General features: G+C 48.2%; 1 protein-coding gene across 1 annotated transcript in view; it reads right to left on the bottom strand.

Moving 5' to 3' along the window:
• Nucleotides 1-19,982: 19,982 nt before the first annotated feature.
• Nucleotides 19,983-22,853, bottom strand: part of LOC135571105 (NACHT, LRR and PYD domains-containing protein 3-like) — a 36,765-nt gene continuing 33,894 nt past the window's right edge. Inside the window, exons 8-11 of the mRNA XM_065016912.1 lie at nt 22,570-22,743; nt 22,003-22,176; nt 20,906-20,952; nt 19,983-20,538 (exon numbers count right to left, since the gene is read on the bottom strand). Of these exons, the coding sequence (XP_064872984.1) occupies nt 20,006-20,538; nt 20,906-20,952; nt 22,003-22,176; nt 22,570-22,743 (928 nt within the window). The 3' untranslated portion in view covers nt 19,983-20,005. The remainder of the gene's footprint in view (nt 20,539-20,905; nt 20,953-22,002; nt 22,177-22,569; nt 22,744-22,853) is intronic.

Below are 22,853 nucleotides of genomic sequence, written 5' to 3' on the forward strand. Positions count from 1 at the left end.
GTCAGAGTCATCAGTATCACTTACCATCATTTAAATGTGTAACCGGTAGACACTGTCCAATGTTCCCATGCAGGACGCCTTCATTGTGTCTGTTCACATTATCACTTACCATCATTTAAATGTGTAACCGGTAGACACTGTCCAATGTCCCCATGCAGGACGCCTTCATTGTGTCTGTTCACACCGAAATGTGCAGGATGAACATACATGCCTTATATATAAGGTTACCTTGTTTACACCAGATCGTGTTTGGTTACCACGGCAACAGGGCCAAAGACAATCGGTTACTAACAGTTCCCACCTTAGCCTCTCAAAAGAAAAGCTTGTTATTCTGTAGTTGACATAGCTAATAGAAGGACCTATCTGGTGTGGATGTTTGATCACCATGGAGATAGCAGTAGTTGACATAGCTAATAGAAGGACCTATCTGGTGTGGATGTTTGATCACCATGGAGATAGCAGTAGCTGGGTGAATCATTCACACTTGGACAGTCTGAGCTTCATTGACATAACAGCTGTTGGAACCCCCCAGGCGTTGGATGTTCCGAGCCCCATATACATAACAGCTGTTGGAACCCCGCAGGCATTGGATGTTCGAGCCCCATATACATAACAGCTGTTGGAACCCTCCAGGCGTTGGATGTTCTGAGTCCCATATACATAACAGCTGTTGGAACCCCCCAGGCGTTGGATGTTCCGAGCCCCATGGAGATAACATTAGGTGGGTGAGTCATCTGTACTTGGAAAGTGTGAGTTTCATCTGCATAACAGCGGATGGAAGACCCAGCTGCGGCCGGAGGTGTCAGCTCTGTTTGGATTCTATGAGTAATGTTAGACGAACAGCGGTTGGGCGACTCAGGAGTTATTGGACGATTCGGAGTTATGTGCATAACATCGGAATGGACAATTCAGCAGTGGTTGGATATATCGGAAGCCCGTAGAAACAGCAGTGGTTGGACCTATCGGAAGCCCGTAGAAACAGCAGTGGTTGGATATATCGGAAGCCCGTAGAAACAGCAGTGGTTGGACCTATCGGAAGCCCATAGAAACAGTAGTGGTTGGACCTATCGGAAGCCCGTAGAAACAGCAGTGGTTGGATATATCGGAAGCCCGTAGAAACAGCAGTGGTTGGATATATCGGAAGCCCGTAGAAACAGCAGTGGTTGGACCTATCGGAAGCCTGTAGAAACAGTAGTGGTTGGACCTATCGGAAGCCCATAGAAACAGTAGTGGTTGGACCTATCGGAAGCCCGTAGAAACAGTAGTGGTTGGACCTATCGGAAGCCCGTAGAAACAGTAGTGGTTGGACGTATCGAAGCCCATAGAACAGTAGTGGTTGGACTTATCGGAAGCCCATAGAAACAGTAGTGGTTGGACCTATCGAAGCCCATAGAAACAGTAGTGGTTGGACCTATCGAAGCCTGTAGAAACAGCAGTGGTTGGACGTATCGGAAGCCTGTAGAAACAGCAGTGGTTGGACCTATCGGAAGCCTGTAGAAACAGCAGTGGTTGGACCTATCGGAAGCCTGTAGAAACAGCAGTGGTTGGACCTATCGGAAGCCTGTAGAAACAGCAGTGGTTAGATACACAACCCACAGTGAGACATTGAAACTAGGTCACCTCAGGTTGACACCTAAGCAGTAAAACAAGAAAGATACATATTGTCTACCTGATGACACATTGTGGTGATTACTAAACGGCCTTGAAGCTTTTAGGAAGAGCCTCAGCCACTATATAAGATCAGTTACACAGACAGTGCTAATTTCAGTGTATATTTGCAGCTGAACCATGAAGATGGTCCAGTGGTAATGTGAAGTGCTTTACAAAACAACAAGAATTAGAAACAAAAGATAGAATGTCACATGACGTTTATTCAACATACAATAACAGAGGCGAATGGTACTACCAACATCACAATATGGGCCTAAGAGTTGAGGAATATACACAGTTGAGGGAATCTACACCCTCTCCCTTGTGCAGCATACAGCAGAGAAGGTGACATGAAAGAGTCTCTAATGACAGGCTGTATAACACAGAGGACCGCAACACATATCAACACCACAACATACAGCAGAGAAGGTGACATGAAAGAGCCTCTAATGACAGGCTGTATAACACAGAGGACCGCAACACATATCAACACATATCAACACCACAACATACAGCAGAGAAGGTGACATGAAAGAGTCTCTAATGACAGGCTGTATAACACAGAGGACCACAACACATATCAACACCACCTTCTGGTTCCACACAATGTACCTGTGTACCCTAGACAGCCCCAACCCTTTGACTTAAGATGTAGGTCTGACAAAAACAGGTTACAACAAGTTAGTCATTACATAGGACTGTCACCGAAGACCAAGGGTTACAATGGACCGCCAACTCGGTACAACAAACGGCCACAAAACGTTTGTCCTGCTCCTACTACAGCAGAGGTGAAACGCTGTATACCTCCAGAATGGATACTGCAACCCTGCGAAGGACAACCTGCTAAAAACAATGCAAGACTGGTGAGAGACACGGACATCATGACAATGTCAGCAGCCCACCAGGGTCCCCCAGCCCAGCCCACCAGGGTCAGCAGGTCCCAGCCCACCAGGGGGTAGCAGTCGGTCCCAGCCCACCAGGGGCAGCAGTCGGTCCCAGCCCACCCAGGGTCAGCAGCCGTCCCAGCCCACCAGGGGCAGCAGTCGGTCCCAGCCCACCAGGGGCAGCAGTCGGTCCCAGCCCACCAGGGGCAGCCCCCACCCAGGGTCCCAGCCCAGCCGGTCCCAGCCCACCAGGGGCAGCAGCCGGTCCCAGCCCACCAGGGGCAGCAGTCGGTCCCAGCCCACCAGGGCAGCAGCCGGTCCCAGCCCACCAGGGGCAGCAGTCGGTCCCAGCCCACCAGGGGCAGCAGCCGGTCCCAGCCCACCAGGGGCAGCAGCCGGTCCCAGCCCACCAGGGGTAGCAGTCGGTCCCAGCCCACCAGGGGCAGCAGTCGGTCCCAGCCCACCAGGGGCAGCAGTCGGTCCCAGCCCACCAGGGGCAGCAGCCGGTCCCAGCCCACCAGGGGCAGCAGTCGGTCCCAGCCCACCAGGGGCAGCAGCCGGTCCCAGCCCACCAGGGGTAGCAGTCGGTCCCAGCCCACCAGGGGTAGCAGTCGGTCCCAGCCCACCAGGGGTAGCAGTCGGTCCCAGCCCACCAGGGGGTCCCAGCCCCAGTCGGTCCCAGCCCACCAGGGGGTAGCAGTCGGTCCCAGCCCACCAGGGGCAGCAGCCGGTCCCAGCCCACCAGGGGCAGCAGTCGGTCCCAGCCCACCAGGGGCAGCAGTCGGTCCCAGCCCACCAGGGGTAGCAGCCGGTCCCAGCCCACCAGGGGCAGCAGTGGTCCCAGCCCACCAGGGGCAGCAGTCGGTCCCAGCCCACCAGGGGCAGCAGCCGGTCCCAGCCCACCAGGGGCAGCAGTCGGTCCCAGCCCACCAGGGGTAGCAGCCGGTCCCAGCCCACCAGGGGTAGCAGCCGGTCCCAGCCCACCAGGGGCAGCAGTCGGTCCCAGCCCACCAGGGGTAGCAGTCGGTCCCAGCCCACCAGGGGTAGCAGTCGGTCCCAGCCCACCAGGGGCAGCAGTCGGTCCCAGCCCACCAGGGGTAGCAGTCGGTCCCAGCCCACCAGGGGCAGCAGTCGGTCCCAGCCCACCAGGGGCAGCAGTCGGTCCCAGCCCACCAGGGGTAGCAGTCGGTCCCAGCCCACCAGGGGCAGCAGTCGGTCCCAGCCCACCAGGGGCAGCAGCCGGTCCCAGCCCACCAGGGGCAGCAGTCGGTCCCAGCCCACCAGGAGTAGCAGTCGGTCCCAGCCCACCAGGGGTAGCAGTCGGTCCCAGCCCACCAGGGGCAGCAGCCGGTCCCAGCCCACCAGGGGTAGCAGTTGGTCCCACCCCCCAAGGGACAGCATCAGGGTCCAGTCTCCCAGGGACCACAGCCTTGCTCACACCACCAGCGGCAGCAGAGACATGACCCATAGTTCTGTCAACCGTAGGAGAAGCAAAGAACCCAATACAGGCCTTAATGCTCAAAGGTTGTGTCCCGAAGTCTCCTGTAGCAGCGGCCGCAATGGTGGTCTTGGTAGCAGCGTCACATCAGCAATGATTGGCAGATATGAAAACAGGTTTGTTTCACAAAGCCACAGCCTAGATCACATAGACCGTCCACTGGCACACATCAGAAACCTGTGACTGTGGACATTATTAAGAAGAGATCGGTCGACATGTCCTACAATCAGCCTGGTTCTCAGTCGACATGTCCTACAATCAGCCTGGTTCTCAGTCGACATGTCCTACAATCAGCCTGGTTCTCAGTCGACATGTCCTACAATCAGCCTGGTTCTCAGTCGACATGTCCTACAATCAGCCTGGTTCTCAGTCGACATGTCCTACAATCAGCCTGGTTCTCAGTCGACATGTCCTACAATCAGCTGGTTCTCAGTCGACATGTCCTACAATCAGCCTGGTTCTCAGTCGACATGTCCTACAATCAGCCTGGTTCTCAGTCGACATGTCCTACAATCAGCCTGGTTCTCAGTCGACATGTCCTACAATCAGCCTGGTTCTCAGTCGACATGTCCTACAATCAGCAGAAAGAGGGCCTGGATGTTCAACAGGAGACAACAGTGAAGAAGTAGACAATAGCACATCAGCGGTTCTACACCATGTCACGGATACCAATGAGGAGGCTCACCTACCTAGAGAACTCGGTGCAGATGATAGCAGAGATGATAGCGGAGATGAAAGTGACGACTCCAGCAGTGGAATCGGGATAAAGTACCTACAGAACCCGGTACAGATGATAGCGGAGATGAAAGTGATGACTCCAGCAGTGGAATCGGGGGATAACGTACCTACAGAACCCGGTACAGATGATAGCAGTGATGAAAGTGACGACTCCAGCAGTGGAATCGGGGATAAAGTACCTACAGAACCCGGTACAGATGATAGCGGAGATGAAAGCAACACAAGTTCCTCCAGTGACTCTGACTGTCACAATTCTGTACCCAAACATGTCGCGGAAAGGGTATCCTCTCCAGTCGAACATAGTGTACCTATCAAACAAAAAGTACCAAAGTGGCTGGAGTCCAACAAGACCCTGATACTGCTGAGCCAGAGTATCAGTATACAGAGGATGCTGCCTGTTCTGGGATGGTATGCACTGTGCCTAATTCCCCCCACCACAGATGACACAGAGCCTGCGTCGGCCCCAGCCCGGCCACCTCTGTGGAGACGCGACCCAGGAGCCAGACTCTGATGAGACTCAGACCAAGGAGGAAGTGTCCGCTGAGACTCAGACCCCAGAATCTGCTGAGACTCAGACCGAGGAGCCAGACTCTGATGAGACTCAGACCAAGGAGGAAGTGTCCGCTGAGACTCAGACCCCAGAATCTGCTGAGACTCAGACCGAGAAGCCAGACTTTGATGAGACTCAGACCAAGGAGGTAGTGTCTGCTGTACCCAAGCCCCAGTCTACAACTGAACCATTGTTCCAACAACCTATTGGTGAAACATGTGTAATGTCTCACAATGTGCTTGAATGTAGAGTTGACCATGCAATTGTATTAGCTGCGCCTGGGTATCAAGATAGGGCTGATGAAGTTGTCTCTGCGACAGAGCACGTAACCAGGGCCTGGTGTGCTACCTCAAAGGAACTTGAGACTGCCGTGGATATCATCACAGCCATGTCTGGGTGTGATACATCAGAGGAGGTTGCTGCTGCCCTGGATAGCATGACATGTGTCACGTAAGTGTAACTATCACACACATTGTGTATTACTGAACAGTCATCTATTGCCTTTGGGTAGAGGGGTGACTTGTTTCTGCCTTGTGTTACAGCGGTACCGAGAGAGTTCCGGAAGATATGCTAACCGAGGTGGAATATGCAAACGCCTTTCAAGAGTGTGAAGTGTGAAGTGTCTCAATTCTATGCATCGAAGCCGCATTTTAGTAGGCCACAGTGGAACGTTGACTCTTGTCCAGGTTCAATATTTTCTGCTACAACCAATCCCCTTCCCACTATGATACCACCTTCAAGCGCCATCTCTAATGTGGTAACCCAGCCTACAGATGTGGAACTCAACGCCTTCAACGCATGTATTGGTGACATGGACCCTCTCGGGTACCCAGACAACTCCATGTATTTCAACAACAACAACAGTCGGCACAGCCTCTAGAGGCCCAGCAGGTTGAGGTGCATCTGGAAACGTTTCATCAAGTGCCTAGACCGCAGCAGGAGGCCCGGGTCCTACATCCCCAACAACCAGCATCTCAAGTGCCTCGACCGCTGCAGGAGGCCCGGGTCCTACATCCCCAACAACCAGCATCTCAAGTGCCTCGACCGCTGCAGGAGGCCCGGGTCCTACATCCCCAACAACCAGCATCTCAAGTGCCTCGACCGCAGCAGGAGGCCCGGGTCCTACATCCCCAACAACCAGAGTCTCAAGTGCCTGAAACTCCACAGCAGACTGTTGATATACACGGGTTCAACGTGTGCAAACTCAAGCCAGTGACATCTTTACAGTCGCAAAGGACATTGTTCCCCACACCACCACAATCCGAAGCAGCTGTCACCTATGAAGAATCCGTGCCTGGTCCCAGCCGATATAACCTGGAGAGCGACGGGGCTACTGTGTCGTCCATTGCGATGATAATCCCTGTGGTGAAACAGTTGATTATATGCGCCACAAGTAAAAAGAAGTTCAACAGAGCGTTCATCTGTAACATCTACTTGGTTCAGCTGAACAGGCCCATGCAATGTGCTGGCGGCTGTGTATTGTGCACACTGTGTTACAGCGAACAAAGTGGTTGTCGTCTACACAATATATCGTCCACAAGGGCTGCTGTAAGCACCACAGCCAGCACCCTTGCAAATTGCCCTGCTCTGGAGAATGTAGGAGACTGGGATCTGGAACTGAACATAGATGATATGTTCAAGACTGACAAGGAGGTCAACGTCCATGTGCAGCTGATTATAAATGAGGAGCAATCCTCTGGAGTTGACACCCTGAAAAGAGGTATGTATATTACCATTTATAGATATATCTCTCTGTCTATGTTATACTACTATGACCAGCCCTGATAATGTAGCTGGACTGACAGTGTTCTCTTCCCACGCAGCGTTCAACCATCTCATCACAGTGAATGACACCATGTCCTTCAGGTACTGAGTAAACGAAGCCAGAAGAGGTGGCCTACAGATCTGTCTGCATCCCTCATGTCCTTCAGGTACTGGGTAAACGAAGCCAGAAGAGGTGGCCTACAGATCTGTCTGCATCCCTCATGTCCTTCAGGTCCTGGGTAAACGAAGCCAGAAGAGGTGGCCTACAGATCTGTCTGCATCCCTCATGTCCTTCAGGTCCTGGGTAAACGAAGCCAGAAGAGGTGGCCTACAGATCTGTCTGCATCCCTCATGTCCTTCAGGTACTGAGTAAACGAAGCAATGCCAGAAGAGGTGGCCTACAGATCTGTCTGCATCCCTCATGTCCTTCAGGTCCTGGGTAAACGAAGCCAGAAGAGGTGGCCTACAGATCTGTCTGCATCCCTCATGTCCTTCAGGTACTGGGTAAACGAAGCCAGAAGAGGTGGCCTACAGATCTGTCTGCATCCCTCATGTCCTTCAGGTCCTGGGTAAACGAAGCCAGAAGAGGTGGCCTACAGATATGTCTGCATCCCTCATGTACCTGTTCAATGTATCACTTGGGTCCTACAGGTTTCATTGGTGCTGTTTTGTCTTGAAGAAACATATCATTTTGACTATGTGCTGCACTTCGTTGCCCAGGAGAGGCCAGTCTAAGGTAGTCACAGTTGTTGACAACACACTGAGAAACCTCACCTCGAGCAGAGAGTTTAGAAGAATGGTATTCTATCATTTTGACTATGTGCTGCACTTCGTTGCCCAGGAGAGGCCAGTCTAAGGTAGTCACAGTTGTTGACAACACACTGAGAAACCTCACCTCGAGCAGAGAGTTTAGAAGAATGGTATTCTATCTGTGTAGGTGGTTTACAGCTCAGTACGTGTCACCACAAGACAGGCGGCTTTGTGTTAGATTGTAAACCCAGTGAAGGTGCTACTTTGGTCCATGTCATAGCTTTGTTGGCTTCCAGGATTGGGATGGAAACAGTAACACCTCACCTGGCCCAGCAACGGGCCAAAGATGACAGCAATTACTGTTTCAATGGCAGGAATGCCAATAACATGTTCACATGTCCCTCAGATGGTAATTCAGGAGGTAATTACATCGATATGGTTGAGTTTAGCTCCGACCACAACAGTGTTCACATGTCCCTCAGATGGTAATTCAGGAGGTAATTACATCGATATGGTTGAGTTTAGCTCCGACCACAACAGTGGCGATGATGGTATTGGTCTCACTCGCGTGTCCACAACCATAGAGTATTACAGTTTCCTTCCATAGAGTATTACAGTTTCCTTCATAGAGTATTACAGTTTCCTTCCATAGAGTATTACAGTTTCCTTCCTAGAGTATTACAGTTTCCTTCATAGAGTATTACAGTTTCCTTCCATAGAGTATTACAGTTTCCTTCCTAGAGTATTACAGTTTCCTTCATAGAGTATTACAGTTTCCTTCCATAGAGTATTACAGTTTCCTTCCATAGAGTATTACAGTTTCCTTCATAGAGTATTACAGTTTCCTTCATAGAGTATTACAGTTTCCTTCCATAGAGTATTACAGTTTCCTTCCATAGAGTATTACAGTTTCCTTCCATAGAGTATTACAGTTTCCTTCATAGAGTATTACAGTTTCCTTCCATAGAGTATTACAGTTTCCTTCCTAGAGTATTACAGTTTCCTTCCATAGAGTATTACAGTTTCCTTCCTAGAGTATTACAGTTTCCTTCCATAGAGTATTACAGTTTCCTTAACAGTGTTATTGTAAGAGTTTAAATGTTTAAACAGAGGATCCATCTAAAACAGTATAAAACAAGATGATAAACAGAGGATCCATCTAAAACAGTATAAAACAAGATGATAAACAGAGGATCCATCTAAAACAGTATAAAACAAGATGATAAACAGAGGATCCATCTAAAACAGTATAAAACAAGATGATAAACAGAGGATCCATCTAAAACAGTATAAAACAAGATGATAAACAGAGGATCCATCTAAAACAGTATAAAACAAGATGATAAACAGAGGATCCATCTAAAACAGTATAAACCAGTGCAGTATGTTCTGAGAATGTGTCAAAGGAATTTTACAATTCCTACATGTGTTCATTAACCAATTCAATTAAAATCACTCTGTCTGTTGTTAAGAATTTTTAAGATCGTTATTTGCATAAAATAGACAGAGACCAGTCTACCAAAATGAGCCAATAGTATTTATTCTCGAGAGCACTGCTCATAGAACCCTGTACAACCTGTACAACAGTATATATATAAAATATGACGTCATAGGTTATAAAATGTATCTCCTCCTCTTGACCAGGACAAAGCAGGTTCAAAAGTTAATTCCAACTCACTAACGCACATACCTGACACACTATACCTGGATTAACTCCTGAAGTCTCACCATAGTTTATTACCACTTAGCAGACAGTTCCAGATACGGAAGACCTGGAGAGGGTCTCGCTGTCTTATGTAATCACCACAGAGTTATAGCTGAGTCGGTTCAAACATAGGTTAATGACCCTCTTCGCTGTCTTATGTAATCACCACAGAGTTATAGCTGAGTCGGTTCAAACATAGGTTAATGACCCTCTTCGCTGTCTTATGTAATCACCACAGAGTTATAGCTGAGTCGGTTCAAACATAGGTTAATGATCCTCTTTGCTTACTTTAGACCCACACACATTCCTCCTTCCACAAAGGTTATCATTTCCAATTACCCCTTATCCCTGCTACATAACCTCTTTCTTATGAACTAACATTATTATTAATCAGATATTGTAAAACAGGGTAGAGTTGAATTATTATTATATTATTATATGATATGAATGGCCAGAGCCGCTATTCAGCCAGGATCCGCCAGAGCCGCCATTCAGCCAGGATCTGCCAGAGTCGCCAGTCTGCAAGGATCCGCCAGAGCCGCCATGTTCAGCCAGGATCCGCTAGAGCCGCCATTCAGCCAGGATCCGCCAGAGCCGCCATTCAGCCAGGATCCGCCAGAGCTGCCATTCAGCCAGGATCCGCCAGAGCCGCCATTCAGCCAGGATCCGCCATTCAGCCAGGATCCGCCATACAGCCAGGATCCGCCATACAGCCAGGATCCGCCAGAGCCGCCATTCAGCCAGGATCCGCCAGAGCCGCCATTCAGCCAGGATCCACCAGAGCCGCCATTCAGCCAGGATCCGCCATTCAGCCAGGAGCCGCCATTCAGCCAGGATCCGCCAGAGCCGCCATTCAGCCAGGATCCGCCAGAGCCGCCATACAGCCAGGATCCGCCATTCAGCCAGGAGCCGCCATTCAGCCAGGATCCGCCAGAGCCGCCATTCAGCCAGGATAAGCCAGAGCCGCCATTCAGCCAGGATCCGCCAGAGCCGCCATTCAGCCAGGATCCGCCATACAGCCAGGATCCACCAGAGCCGCCATTCAGCCAGGATCCGCCAGAGCCGCCATTCAGCCGGGATCCGCCAGAGCCGCCATTCAGCCAGGATCCGCCAGAGCCGCAATTCAGCCAGGATCCGCCAGAGCCGCCATTCAGCCAGGATCCACTAAAGCCGCCATTCAGCCAGGATCCGCCAGAGCTGCCATTCAGCCAGGATCCGCCAGAGCCGCCATACAGCCAGGATCCGCCATTCAGCCAGGACCAACCATTCATAATGAGGCCCTAGACTTAATGTTTAAACTCTATCCCAAACCTTAACCATTCATAATGAGGCCCTAAACTTAATGTTTAACTCTATCCCAAACCTTAACCATTCATAATGAGGCCCTAATCTTAATGTTTAAACTCTATCCCAAACCTTAACCATTCATAATGAGGCCCTAATCTTAATGTTTAAACTCTATCCCAAACCTTAACCATTCATAATGAGGCCCTAACCTTAATGTTATAACTCTATCCCAAACCTTAACCATTCATAATGAGGCCCTAATCTTAATGTTTAAACTCTATCCCAAACCTTATGGATGGGTGTTCCTGTGCAGGAAACAAATCAGAGGAAATTTTAGAGCGCCACCTATAGTTTTCGATAAAACTCAAACTTTCATTAAAACACACATGCAAGATACTAAATTAAAGCTACACTCGTTGTGAATCTAGCCAACATGTCAGATTTGTAAAATGCTTTTCGGCGAAAGCATGAGAAGCTATTATCTGATAGCATGCACCCCCCAAAATATCAGAACGAGACCTAAACAAAAGATTTTGCGGTAGCCGGCGCTACACAAAACTCAGAAATAAAATATAAAACATTCATTACCTTTGACGAGCTTCTTTGTTGGCACTCCTATATATCCCATAAACATCACAATTGGGTATTTTTCCCGATTAAATCCGTCATTGTATAGCCAAAATGTCATTTTCTGAAGACCGGTCTGATCCAGGAAAATTCCCCTTTACAAGACGCAACGTCACTTTTTAAAATTACAAAAGATTCCTATAAACTTTTACAAATCACTTCAAACTACTTTTCTAAACCAACTTTAGGTATTAATAAACGTTAATAATCTATAAAATTGATCACGGGGCGATCTGTATTCGATAGCAGCAAGTCTTGAAATCATCGTCCATGTTTTCACTTTCATAACATCCTGCAGTGCGCCCCAAGACAGGAAGTGCCTATACGTCATCCCACCAAGGATAAAGCAGCCATGAAATGCCAGTACTGGCGACATCGTGTGGAAGCTGTAGGATTTCGAATCGGATCCTCATCTATTTTCTCTCGCCTTAAACAATACATTGACTGGCGGATGAATATTTTTTTTGTGTTTTTGGTGAACAGTTTTCCCAGGTATTTTTACTCCTAAACACGTTCTGTTATAGCCACAGACACGATTTAACCAGTTTTAGAGACCTCAGAGTGTTTTCTATACACACATACTTATCACATGCATATACTATATTCCTGGCATGAGTAGCAGGACTTTGAAATGTTGCGCGATTTTTAACAAAATGCTGCGAAAAGCTGCGAAAATTCGCATCATCCCTAACAGGTTTTAACCATTCATAATGAGGCCCTAAACTTAATGTTTAAACTCTATCCCAAACCTTAACCATTCATAATGAGGCCCTAAACTTAATGTTTAAACTCTATCCCAAACCTTAACCATTCATAATGAGGCCCTAATCTTAATGTTTAAACTCTATCCCAAACCTTAACCATTCATAATGAGGCCCTAAACTTAATGTTTAAACTCTATCCCAAACCTTAACCATTCATAATGAGGCCCTAATCTTAATGTTTAAACTCTATCCCAAACCTTAACCATTCATAATGAGGCCCTAATCTTAATGTTTAAACTCTATCCCAAACCTTAACCATTCATAATGAGGCCCAACACATTGTGTTAACACAGGCTTGGCCAACTATCGTCACAACACATTTTGTTAACACATCCGTGACCAACTGCAGTGGGGCAAAAAAGTATTTAGTCAGCCACCAATTGTGCAAGTTCTCCCACTTAAAAAGATGAGAGAGGCCTGTAATTTTCATCATAGGTACACTTCAACTATGACAGACAAAATGAGAAGAAAAAAATCCAGAAAATCACATTTTTAATTTATTTATTTGCAAATTATGGTGGAAATAAGTATTTTGTCAATAACAAAAGTTTACACAGCAACTCGTATCTCTCAGAGAGTCACTATTCCACTAAGACCTCATTGAAACACAAAGCAGGAAATGGAATCAGAGCTGTGTGTGTCATTCTTATCAAAAGTCCTGTTAACTCTCACAAAAACACACGCTTGCTTGCACGCACACACACACACACACACACACACACACACACACACACACACACACACACCTCTAGCTCAATCTAGCCATCTCTGGCCACGGTCAGCATCTAGTTAATGAGAAGTGGACTAAAATCAATATACACACATTGGGAGGAATTCCTGAATACCTAGCCCTCGTGTCTGTCTGTCTGTCTGTCTATGTGTGTGTGTGTGTCCTTTATCTTCCTCAGTGGGGAAAGAGAGAAATGAAGAAGTACATCTAAAGACGAACGTCGTCCTGAATCATTTCTGCTGACTAATCTTTCCCTCCTTCTCTCTCTCTCTCTTGCTCTCCCTCCTCAGCAGCTCATATCTCTCAGAGAGTCAATGATGTCACCCAGCCCATCAGGGCTCAAAGGCCCCCAATTACCAAACATAAAGCAAATTCCACACATCTACCCTCCCTCTCTCTCTTTCCCTCTGTTCTGACTCTCTACCCTCCCTCTCTCTCTCTTTCCCTCTGTTCTGACTCTCTACCCTCCCTCTCTCTCTCTTTCCCTCTGTTCTGACTCTCTACCCTCCCTCTCTCTCTCTTTCCCTCTGTTCTGACACTCTCCCCTCCCTCTCTCTCTCTCTCTCTTTCCCTCTGATCTCACTCTCTCCCTCTCCTCTCTCTCCCCTTTCCCTCTGTTCTGACACTCTCCCTCCCTCTCTCTCTCTCTCTCTCTCTTTCCCTCTGTTCTGACTCTCTCCCTCCCTCCCTCTCTCTCTTTCCCTCTGTTCTGACTCTCTCCCCTCCCCTCTCTCTCTTTCCCTCTGTTTTGACTCTCTACCCTCCCTCTCTCTCTCTTTCCATCTATTCATACTCTCTACCATCCCTCTGTTATGACTCATTACCCTCCCTCTCTCTCTTTCAATCTGTTCTGACTCTCTACCCTCCCTCTGTTCTGACTCTCTACCCTCCCTCTCTCTCTCTTTCCCTCTGTTCTGACTCTCTCCCCTCACTCCCTCTCTCTCTTCAATCTGTTCTGACTCTCTCCCCTCCCTCTCACTTTCTTTCCCTCTGTTCTGACTCTCTCTTTCCCTCTGTTCTGACTCTCTCCCCTCCCTCTCTCTCTTTCCCTGTTTTGACTCTCTACCCTCCCTCTCTCTCTCTTTCCCTCTGTTCTGACTCTCTCCCCTCCCTCTCTCTCTTTCAATCTGTTCTGACTCTCTACCCTCCCTCTCTTTCAATCTGTTCTGACTCTCTACCCTACCTCTCTCTCTTTCAATCTGTTCTGACTCTATACCCTCCCTCTCTCTCTTTCCCTCTGTTCTGACACTCTCCCCTCCCTCTTTCCCTCTGTTCTGACTCTCTCCCCTCCCTCCCTCTCTCTTTCCCTCTGTTTTGACTCTCTACCCTCCCTCTCTCTCTCTTTCCATCTGTTCATACTCTCTACCATCCCTCTGTTATGACTCATTACCCTCCCTCTCTCTCTTTCAATCTGTTCTGACTCTCTACCCTCCCTCTGTTCTGACTCTCTACCCTCCCTCTCTCTCTCTTTCCCTCTGTTCTGACACTCTCCCCCCTCCTCTCTCTCTTTTTCCCTCTGTTCTGACTCTCTCCCCTCCCTCCCTCTCTCTCTTTCCCTCTGATCTCACTCTCTCCCCTCCCTCTCTCTCCCTTTCCCTGTTTTGACACTCTCCCTCCCTCCCTCTCCCTCTCTTTCCCTCTGTTCTGACTCTCTCCCTCCCCTCTCTCTCTTTCCCTCTGTTTTGACTCTACCCTCCCTCTCTCTCTCTTTCCATCTGTTCATACTCTACCATCCCTCTGTTATGACTCATTACCCTCCCTCTCTCTCTTTTCAATCTGTTCTGACTCTCTACCATCCCTCTGTTCTGACACTCTCCCTCCCTCCCTCTCTCTCTTTCCCTCTGTTCTGACTCTCTCCCCTCCCTCCCTCTCTCTCTCTTTCCCTCTGTTCTGACTCTCTCCCCCCTCTCTCTCTCTTTCCCTCTGTTTTGACTCTCTACCCTCCCTCTCTCTCTCTTTCCATCTGTTCATACTCTCTACCATCCCTCTGTTATGACTCATTACCCTCCCTCTCTTTCCCTCTGTTCTGACTCTCTACTCTCCCTCTCTCTCTTTCCATCTGTTCTGACTCTCTACTCTCTCCCTCTCTCTCTTTCCATCTGTTCTGACTTTCTACCCTCCCTCTCTCTCTTTCCCTCTGTTTTGACTCTCTACCCTCCCTCTCTCTCTTTCCCTCTGTTCTGACTCTCTCCCCTCCATCTCTCTCTTTCCCTCTGTTCTGACTCTCTCTCTTTCCCTCTGTTCTGACTCTCTACTCTCCCTCTGTGATATCTAAGTTTTTTTTAAATAAAAATGTTCACACATAAAGTGAACCGTTTTTGCTTTGTAATTCTGGGTTATTGTGTGTAGATTGATGAGGGGAAAAACACATTTAATCCATTTTAGAATAAGTCTGTAACGTGACAAAATGTGTAAAAAGTCAAGGGGTCTGAATACTTTCTGAATGTTACTGTATATCAGTATATTAGACTCTCTCTCTCTCTGCAGTGATGTTGTTTTCATCACTTCTGGTTTAACACTGCCATCAAGTGGTGATTGTCCAAACTGCACCACTGTTACGATAGAGAAAGTGAGAGAGAGAAGAAAGTGTGGGAGAGAGAGAGAGAAGAAAGTGTGGGAGAGAGAGAGAGAAGAAAGTGTGGGAGAGAGAGAGAGAAGAAAGTGTGGGAGAGAGAGAGAGCAGAGAGAGAGAGATTAGAGTGTGTGGGAGAGAGAGCAGAGAGAGAGCAGCGTGTGTGGGAGAGAGAGAGAGCAGAGAGTGTGAGAGAGAGAGAGGGAGCAGAGAGAGCAGGCTGAGAAAGCAAAGAAAGAGTGAGAGAGCAGAGAGAGAGAGAGAGCAGAGAGCAAAGAGAGAGCAGCAGAAAGAGAGCAGAGAAGAGAGAGCAGAGAAGAGAGAGCAGAGAACAGAGAGAGCAGAGCAGAGAGAGCAGAGGGAGAGAGAGCAGAGAACAGAGAGAGAGCAGAGAACAGAGAGAGAGCAGAGAACAGAGAGTGAGCAGAACGAGAGAGCAGAGAGAGAGAGGGCAGAGAGAGCAAGCAGAAAGAGAGCAGTGAGAACTCTGTTGCTATAGTGACCCTGCATTACAACACTCTGTTGCTATAGTGACCCTGCATCACAACACTCTGTTGCTATAGTGACCCTGCATTACAACACTCTGTTGCTATAGTGACCCTGCATCACAACACTCTGTTGCTATAGTAACCCTGCATTACAACACTCTGTTGCTATAGTGAACCTGCATCACAACACTCTGTTGTACTAATTGTACAATTTCTTTAATTCTATTCCACATATTTAATTGTTTTGTATTTCATTTCATATTTGTTTCATGTTTCAACCAGTCGCAGGTTAACATCAACCTGACAGAGGAAACGTAAAATCAATAAACAAACTGTTTTCACAATTAACAAGCTTTTCTTGTTTCAAGTATGTTTTATTATGAAAAGTACAATATATCCTTGTATACTTGTACAACTATGGAGCGTATGTCCATATATAATTATACAATTTGTTTTTCAACATAAAAGACAAAACATGATCACATTGGTATTTTAACAGTGTTGTTGTAAGAGGTCCTCACAACTATAGAAAGACGCGCATGTGTGTGTGTGTCCAGAATGTGTGTGTGTGTGTGTCCAGAGTGTGTGTGTGTCCAGTGTGTGTGTGTGTCCTGTGTGTGTGTGTGTGTCCTGTGTGTGTGTGTGTCCTGTGTGTGTGTGTGTGTCCAGTGTGTGTGTGTGTGTCCAGTGTGTGTGTGTGTGTCCAGTGTGTGTGTGTGTCCAGTGTGTGTGTGTGTCCAGTGTGTGTGTGTGTCCAGTGTGTGTGTGTGTCCAGTGTGTATGTGTGTCCAGTGTGTGTGTGTGTGTGTCCTGTGTGTGTGTTTGTGTGTGTGTTTGTCCAGAGTGTGTGTGTCCAGAGTGTGTGTGTGTGTGTCCAGAGTGTGTGTGTGTGTGTCCAGAGTGTGTGTGTGTGTGTCCAGAGTGTGTGTGTGTGTCCAGAGTGTGTGTGTGTGTGTCCAGAGTGTGTGTGTGTGTGTGTTGAGTGTGTGTGTGTGTGTCCAGAGTGTGTGTGTGTGTGAATGTGTGTGTCCAGTGTGCGTGTGTGTGTCCAGTGTGTGTGTGTGTGTGTGTGCCCAGAGTGTGTGTGTGCCCAGAGTGTGTGTGTCCAGTGTGCGTGTTTGTGTGTGTTTGTGTGTGTGTGTGTGTATTTGTCCAGTGTGTGTGTGTATTTGTCCAGTGTGTGTTTGTCCAGTGTGTGTGTGTGTGTCCAGTGTGTGTGTGTGTGTCCTGTGTGTGTGTTTGTGTGTGTGTGTCCAGTGTGTGTGTCCTGTGTGTGTGTCCTGTGTGTGTGTTTGTCCAGTGTGTGTTTGTCCAGTGTGTGTGTGTGTTTGTCCAGTGTCTGTTTGTTCAGTGTGTGTGTGTGTGTCCAGTGTGTGTGTGTGTGTGTCCAGAGTGTGTGTGTGTGTCCAGAGTGTGTGTGTGTGTAGTGTGTGTGTCAGTGTGCGTGTGTGTGTGTCCAGTGTGTGTGTGTGTGTGCCCAGAGTGTGTGTGTGCCCAGAGTGTGTGTGTCCAGTGTGCGTGTTTGTGTGTGTGTGTGTGTGTGTGTTTGTCCAGTGTGTGTTTGTCCAGTGTGTGTGTGTATTTGTCCAGTGTGTGTGTGTGTGTGTGTCCAGTGTGTGTGTGTTTGTGTGTGTGTGTCCAGTGTGTGTGTCCTGTGTGTGTGTCCTGTGTGTGTATTTGTCCAGTGTGTGTTTGTCCAGTGTGTGTGTGTATTTGTCCAGTGTCTGTTTGTTCAGTGTGTGTGTGTGTCCAGTGTGTGTGTGTGTCCAGAGTGTGTGTGTGTCCAGTGTGTGTGTGTGTGTCCAGTGTGTGTGTGTGTCCAGAGTGTGTGTGTGTCCAGAGTGCGTGTGTGTGTATTTGTCCAGTTTGTGTGTGTGTGTGTGTATTTGTCCAGTGTGTGTTTGTCCAGTGTGTGTGTGTGTCCAGAGTATGTGTGTGTGTGTCCAGAGTGTGTGTGTGTGTGTGTCCAGAGTGTGTGTGTGTGTGTGTCCAGAGTGTGTGTGTGTGTGTGTCCAGAGTGTGTGTGTGTGTGTCCAGAGTGTGTGCGTGTGTGTCCAGAGTGTGTGCGTGTGTGTCCAGAGTGTGTGTGTGTGTGTCCAGAGTGTGTGTGTGTGTGTCCAGAGTGTGTGTGTGTGTGTCCAGTCTGTGTGTGTGTCCAGTCTGTGTGTGTGTCCAGTCTGTGTGTGTGTCCTGTGTGTGTGTGTGTGTCCTGTCTGTGTGTGTGTGTCCAGTGTGTGTGTGTGTGTCCAGAGTGTGTGTGTCCAGTGTGTGTGTGTCCAGTGTGTGTGTGTGTCCTGTGTGTGTGTGTGTGTGTGTGTGTGTGTGTGTGTGTGTGTGTGTGTGTGTGTGTGTGTGTCACTGTGTGTGTGTGTGTGTATTTGTCCAGTGTGTGTTTGTCCAGTGTGTGTGTGTGTCCAGTGTGTGTGTGTGTGTCCAGTGTGTGTGTGTGCAGTGTGTGTGTGTGTCCTGTGTGTGTGTGTGTCCTGTGTGTGTGTGTGTCCAGTGTGTGTGTTTGTCCAGAGTGTGTGTGTCCAGAGTGTGTGTGTGTCCAGTCCAGAGTGTGTGTCCAGAGTGTGTGTGTGTGTGTCCAGAGTGTGTGTGTGTGTGTGTGTGTGTGGTGTGTGTGTGTGTCCAGCTGTGTGTGTGTCCAGAGTGTGTGTGTGTGTCCAGAGTGTGTGTGTGTGTGTCCAGAGTGTGTGTGTGTGTGTCCAGAGTGTGTGTGTGTGTGTCCAGAATGTGTGTGTGTGTAGAAAGTGTGTGTCCAGTGTGCGTGTGTGTGTGTCCAGTGTGTGTGTGTGTGTGTCCAGAGTGTGTGTGTGTCCCAGAGTGTGTGTGTCCAGTGTGTGTGTGTGTGTTTGTGTGTGTGTGTGTGTGTGTGTATTTGTCCAGTGTGTGTGTGTATTTGTCCAGTGTGTGTTGTCCAGTGTGTGTGTGTGTGTCCAGTGTGTGTGTGTGTGTCCTGTGTGTGTGTTTGTGTGTGTGTATTTGTCCAGTGTGTGTTTGTCCAGTGTGTGTGTGTATTTGTCCAGTGTCTGTTTGTTCAGTGTGTGTGTGTGTCCAGTGTGTGTGTGTGTGTATTTGTCCAGTTTGTGTGTGTGTGTGTGTATTTGTCCAGTGTGTGTGTGTGTGTCCTGTGTGTGTGTTTGTGTGTGTGTGTGTTTGTCCAGAGTGTGTGTGTCCAGAGTGTGTGTGTGTGTGTCCAGAGTGTGTGTCCAGAGTGTGTGTGTGTGTGTCCAGAGTATGTGTGTGTGTGTCCAGAGAGTGTGTGTGTATGTGTGTCCAGAGTGTGTGTGTGTGTGTGTCCAGAGTGTGTGTGTGTGTGTCCAGAGTGTGTGTGTGTGTGTCCAGAGTGTGTGTGTGTGTCCAGAGTGTGTGTGTGTGTCCAGAGTGTGTGTGTGTGTGTCCAGAGTGTGTGTGTGTGTCCAGTCTGTGTGTGTCCAGAGTGTATGTGTCCAGTGTGTGTGTCCAGTGTGTGTGTGTGTCCTGTGTGTGTGTGTGTGTGTCCTGTCTGTGTGTGTGTGTCCAGTGTGTGTGTGTGTGTCCAGTGTGTCCAGAGTGTGTGTGTCCAGTGTGTGTGTGTCCAGTGTGTGTGTGTGTCCTGTGTGTGTGTGTGTGTGTCCAGTGTGTGTGTGTCCTGTGTGTGTGTGTGTGTGTCCTGTGTGTGTGTGTGTGTGTGTGTCACTGTGTGTGTGTGTGTGTGTGTTTGTCCAGTGTGTGTTTGTCCAGTGTGTGTGTGTGTCCAGTGTGTGGGTGTGTGTGTGTCCAGTGTGTGTGTCCAGTGTGTGTGTGTGTGTGTCCTGTGTGTGTGTGTGTCCTGTGTGTGTGTGTGTGTCCTGTGTGTGTGTGTGTCCTGTGTGTGTGTGACCACTGCGAGTGTGTGTGTGTATTTGTCCAGTGTGTGTTTGTCCAGTGTGTGTGTGTCCAGAGTGTGTGTTTGTCCAGTGTGTGTGTGTTTGTCCAGTGTGTGTGTGTGTGTGTATTTGTATCACTGATTATTATTATTTCAGGGACGCTGAGTCACCATCACCCCAAACCCAAAACCCTGGATAGAGGGGCTCAGTGAATGTGGAGGTGAATGTGATCAGGTGGGTCAGTGTGTCAGAGGAGGCTCTATAGAAGGACAGAGTGCCGGCTGGCCAGTCCAGATACACTCCTACTCTGTGGGAGCTGGAGGGGGGGACGACTATGATAGTCCGATTATTATTGTGCCTGGCATAGTAACTGTTGACAGAGCAGAACAGACTCCAGGACTTGTCATTGTATCCAAGCCAACAGACTCCAGCACCTCCTCCTCTCCTGCTGATTCCTTTATATGTCACTCCTATATCAGCCCCTCTCCCACTCCACTCTACCTCCCAGTAACAGCGCCCAGTCAGACCCTCTCTACACAGCACCTGTCCACAGCCCTCAAATCTCTCTGGGTGATCAGGATACGGCTGCTCCTCTGTCCTCCATGTCACCTTTCTGTTCTCCTCAGACAGAGAGAGGTGTCTGTTTACTGTGTTTAGGTCCAGTGTGAGATCACAGACATCTGATGGATGAAACCAGACACAATATTAGAAATCATCATCATTCACATTAGAATGTTAACTCACTTTTCACTAATTCATTTAATGTAGATGTTTCTAGGTATCAAAAGGAGAAGTTAAGGTAACTTGAGACTTGTTGAATGATCATATGTTATACTGTATGGTAATATAAAACACACTTATTCCCATTAATTACACACACACACACACACAAAGCAATTCTTTGTAATCTTTGGTGTCCCTGATTTCTGTTTCTGTAGTACTACAGCTGATATTTAATATGACCAAGTAAGTAATGATGTTGGTCTTTGACTTAACTTGAATTAAGACTTATTCTTAGTCATATTCTTCACAGCAGTCAACACTCACATTTTCTAAGTCCAGGTTTCATTCTGTTCTCTCCACCATGTTCCACACTGTAGCGGTAAGCAGAAGAACAGACAGTCATTGAGGGATACACACACACCACACACACACACACACACACACGGGTGACACACACACACACTGGTCACACACACACAGGAGACACACACACACACACACACACACTGAGACACACACACACACACACACTGGAGACACACACACACACACACTGGAGACACACACACACACACTGGAGACACACACACATACTGATGACACACACACACACACACACACTGGAGTCACACATACACACACTGATGACACACACACACACACACACTGGAGTCACACACACACACAGGAGACAGACACACACACACACACACAGGACACACACACACACACACACAGAGACAGACACACACACACACACACAGACAGACACACACACACACACAGGAGACAGACACACACACACAGGAGACAGACACACACACACACAGGAGACACACACACACACACACACAGGAGACAGACACACACACACACAGGAGACAGACACACACAGGAGACAGACACACACACACACACACACACACAGGAGACAGACACACACACACACACAGGAGACAGACACACACACACACAGGAGACAGACACACACACACACACACAGAGACAGACACACACACACAGGAGACACACACACACACAGGAGACACACAGACACACACACAGGAGACAGACACACACACACACAGGAGACAGACACACACACACACAGGAGACACACACACACAGGAGACACACACACACACACAGGAGACAGACACACACACACACAGGAGACACACACACACACACAGGAGACACACACACACACACACAGGAGACAGACACACACACACACAGGAGACAGACACACACACACACACTGGCCACACACACACACACACACACTGGAGACACGCAAACATATAACATCACACAATCAGCATATAACTTTGTCCAAGTGGTGGTCAGAATGTTTGTCTTAACTAGCCTGATAAGTCCAACATGTCTGATATGAACATTGACATAAACCCTCTACATACTTGAGTTTCTCCAGTCTGCAGTGTGGATCCTCCAGTCCAGCAGAGAGCAGTCTGACTCCTGAGTCTCCTGGGTGATTGTAGCTCAGGTCCAGCTCTCTCAGGTGTGAGGGGTTTGACCTCAGAGCTGAGACCAGAGAAGCACAGCCTTCCTCTGTGACTAGACAGCCTGACAGCCTGCAAAGAGTCAAATCATATTAAAATCACACTGATATTCTTTGGTGGGGAAAATAGTGACAGTATTTTTTTTCAACATATTCAGATACATCAGTGTCCTGAAACCTTCCATATCTATTTGTAAAATAGTGTATCATCATAAAAAATTATCAAAGTATTGCCTGCAGATAGAAACATGTATAGTACAAATATTATAGTAGACTGACCAGACCAGTTTAAAAAGCAGTATCAGTCAGAAGACAGACAGTGAGGAATCAGATTTAGCAAAGCACCACATTTAAAACTGTAAACCTCACTGTCCAAACACATATGGTGTGGACTGTGTGTGTCTGGTAAACACATGTGGATCTGGTGAACAGTTATCACTTGTTGACCAACTACAGGAATACTGACCTCAGAGTCTCCAGTTTACAGTGGGGATTCCCCAGTCCAGCAGAGAGCAGCTTCACTCCTGAATCCTTCAGGTCATTGTTACTCAGGTCCAGCTCTCTCAGGTGTGAGGGGTTTGAACTGAGAACTGAGGCCAACACTTTACAGGATGTGTCTGTGAGTTTACAGCCAGTGAGTCTGAAACACAGAAGAAATACAATGACAGACAGGATGTATTAAAATATTTCGCTTAGCTTTCTCTGCTTACACTGTAACCTGTGCACAAATAACGTGTTGGGTTTAGCCTC

This window comes from Oncorhynchus nerka, unplaced genomic scaffold (assembly GCF_034236695.1).
Source record: "Oncorhynchus nerka isolate Pitt River unplaced genomic scaffold, Oner_Uvic_2.0 unplaced_scaffold_764, whole genome shotgun sequence".
NCBI lineage: Eukaryota > Metazoa > Chordata > Actinopteri > Salmoniformes > Salmonidae > Oncorhynchus > Oncorhynchus nerka.